Source organism: Limanda limanda, chromosome 6 (assembly GCF_963576545.1).
Source record: "Limanda limanda chromosome 6, fLimLim1.1, whole genome shotgun sequence".
Lineage (NCBI taxonomy): Eukaryota > Metazoa > Chordata > Actinopteri > Pleuronectiformes > Pleuronectidae > Limanda > Limanda limanda.
Genome location: NC_083641.1, coordinates 30152706 through 30155205, shown reverse-complemented (window position 1 = coordinate 30155205; position 2500 = coordinate 30152706). Strand labels below are relative to the sequence as shown.

At 44.8% G+C, this 2500-nt stretch overlaps 1 protein-coding gene across 1 annotated transcript in view; it reads left to right on the top strand.

Moving 5' to 3' along the window:
* Positions 1-2500, top strand: part of LOC133004024 (latent-transforming growth factor beta-binding protein 4) — a 28968-nt gene that overhangs the window by 7916 nt on the left and 18552 nt on the right. Inside the window, exon 8 of the mRNA XM_061073889.1 lies at positions 1297-1473. Within this exon, the coding sequence (XP_060929872.1) occupies positions 1297-1473 (177 nt within the window). The remainder of the gene's footprint in view (positions 1-1296; positions 1474-2500) is intronic.

Below are 2500 nucleotides of genomic sequence, written 5' to 3'. Positions count from 1 at the left end.
TCTGACTGGAGATCTGCTCATTCTGACCGGCCTCCAGGGGGGAGGCGGCTGCAGGATGCTGGTCCGCCTGGTAACCAATGACAACGCTGTAATTAATCAAAGCTTGACGCTGGTTTATTGGGTCTGACTCATGTCTCGTCTGTGTGGAAGGGTGTGTTGTATTTGTGTGTGTGTGTTGTGTTCAGGTGTGTGTCTGTGTCGCCTGCAGACTGAAATCCTCTGTGTTCTTCTCCCAGACTCAACATTTATATCGACTTAAATTTTGTGCTGCACAAAAACCAACGCGTGTGTGATCAGTTACGATATCAGACTCACAACTGTAAAAAAAGTTTAAACAAAGATTGTATATTGAGTTTGTTCTACTGTATGCGTAGGATTTTCATATTTATGCTAAAGATTTACAGTAAAAAATTCCTGGATCCGCCCCCTGATCCGAATCCGCATAAAACTGAGCATAACAGTGAACGCCCACTTTTAGAATCGTTCATTTTCTCCTTTAACCTTTGACCTTTTAGTCCTGGAACCCGAGTGACGAGCGACGATATGAATCAAAAGCAGAAAAGAAATAGATTAGAAAAGAGAGAAAGACTGTGGACATGATTCTTTCAAGGGTGAAGAAACTACACATCCCATAAACCACTGGGAATGGACTTCTTCTTCATGAATTTAGCTTATGTTACATTTGGGTTTTGTGTGTTTGTATATAAGGTTCATGTAGTGTTGTAAGAAAGTGTAAAAACCCAGATTTATTTGTTGTCGCGAATAGGATTTTTCGCGGTTGTGTTAAACATTTCCAGTGAAACACGTTGTGAGTGAAACACGTGGATATTATATAGATTTCTATAAGAGAATATAACATTGTTCCACGAGCTCGTAGTGTGTTGTGAGTCTTTCTGTGTAAACCTGCTGACTAACACACTGCGGTGACACACAACCTCCCGGGCGGAGTTGATAAAGTAAGTAGATTTACTCTTCAGTATAAAGCAGATAATCAAACAACTTGTATGTTGTGTCTGGATTCATCAACGTCTCTGATATTAAAGCTTCATCCTGCAAACGGCACTTTTCAAACCTCTCCTCCTCTTCTCTGTGACGCCTGAGCTTCGCTGAGCTTTGATCCGAGTCCCGGCTCCAGGTGGTCCTGCCTGATGGACTCCAGGTGGTCCTGCCTGATGGACTCCAGGTGGTCCTGCCTGATGGACCCGAGCATGACGCTGCATGCTGCGCCCGGGGACGGCTGCGTGTCCAGCATGTCTCCGGTTGACCCCCTGTCCCTCTGTGTGTTGTCCTCTCCAGCCCAGAGTGTGATATCGGAGGAGAAGGGTCAGTGCTTCCGGGTCCTGGGCTCGGGTCGGGGTCCGGCCTCCTGCTCCTTGCCCATCCTCAGGAACATCACCAAACAGATCTGCTGCTGCAGCCGAGTCGGCAAAGCCTGGGGTCCGGACTGCCACAGGTGTCCCTACTTTGGTTCAGGTTGGTTTCCACATTAAACGTCTCAGATCCTTAGATGATGAAGAAATGTGGTTCTGACCTTCAGTCCCTTTCAGGAGGAACTGGATTCCTTCGCTGATTCTCAAACGTTTCTAGTTGTGCCTTCATCAGTTCCCTGTTCCCGTCGGTTGGGGGTGAACGTCTGTCACCGTTTCAAGGTGCAGCCGCGGTGAGAAGAACTTTCATCCTCAGAGACGCGTCCTCAGGCCCCGCCCCCCAGTGGACTGGGATCAGTCGGGATGAGACTCAGCACGAGAAGAATGCAACAAGAATGTAGAACTCAACATGTAGAATCAATTACAAGTAGAATGGTCTTTGCTAACAGCTGCTGTTCAGTTCAGTTCTGTATCTGACACGATGCAGATGTTCACTGTGGAGGAGACCAGATGTTATTGAGACAACGACACACAGTGAGTGTGTGTGTGTGTGGTCACGTCCTCTCAGGTGTGTTGCTGTGGACATGGATTACAGCCAGGGTTGCAAAATTCCGGGAATATTCAGAGTTGGAAACTTTCCATGGGAATTAACGGGAATAAACTGGAAATGTTGTGGGTAATTTATACTAACTGTATTTACCTTGTCATATACAGACATAAATATGAACATTTTGTTGTGTCATAGGCTGATTTGAGCCCTGAGGAAACTTTGGGCACTTGACTATATGCTTCTGCATCGTTGTGTCATTCTTAACATAGGTCTTTGCACAGTATTTGCAAATGTACACAGCCTTTCCTTCTAAATTGGATGAGGTGAAATGTCTCCACACATGAGAGAGTGCACGTGGCATTGTTCTGTAGAATAAGATGAGGAAAAAGTTTGTAAAAAAACACTAATGCAATGCCAGAGATATAAATAGTTAGCCAAACAATTGCAATAGTCTGTAAAAATATTTTACAATTGATGGATAAATGAATGGAAATAGTCTAGATGAACAGATGAACAATCCTCAATCAGCATGCTAATATATTTTCCCAGTAATATCATGGAAACTTACCTGACTAGTCCTGCA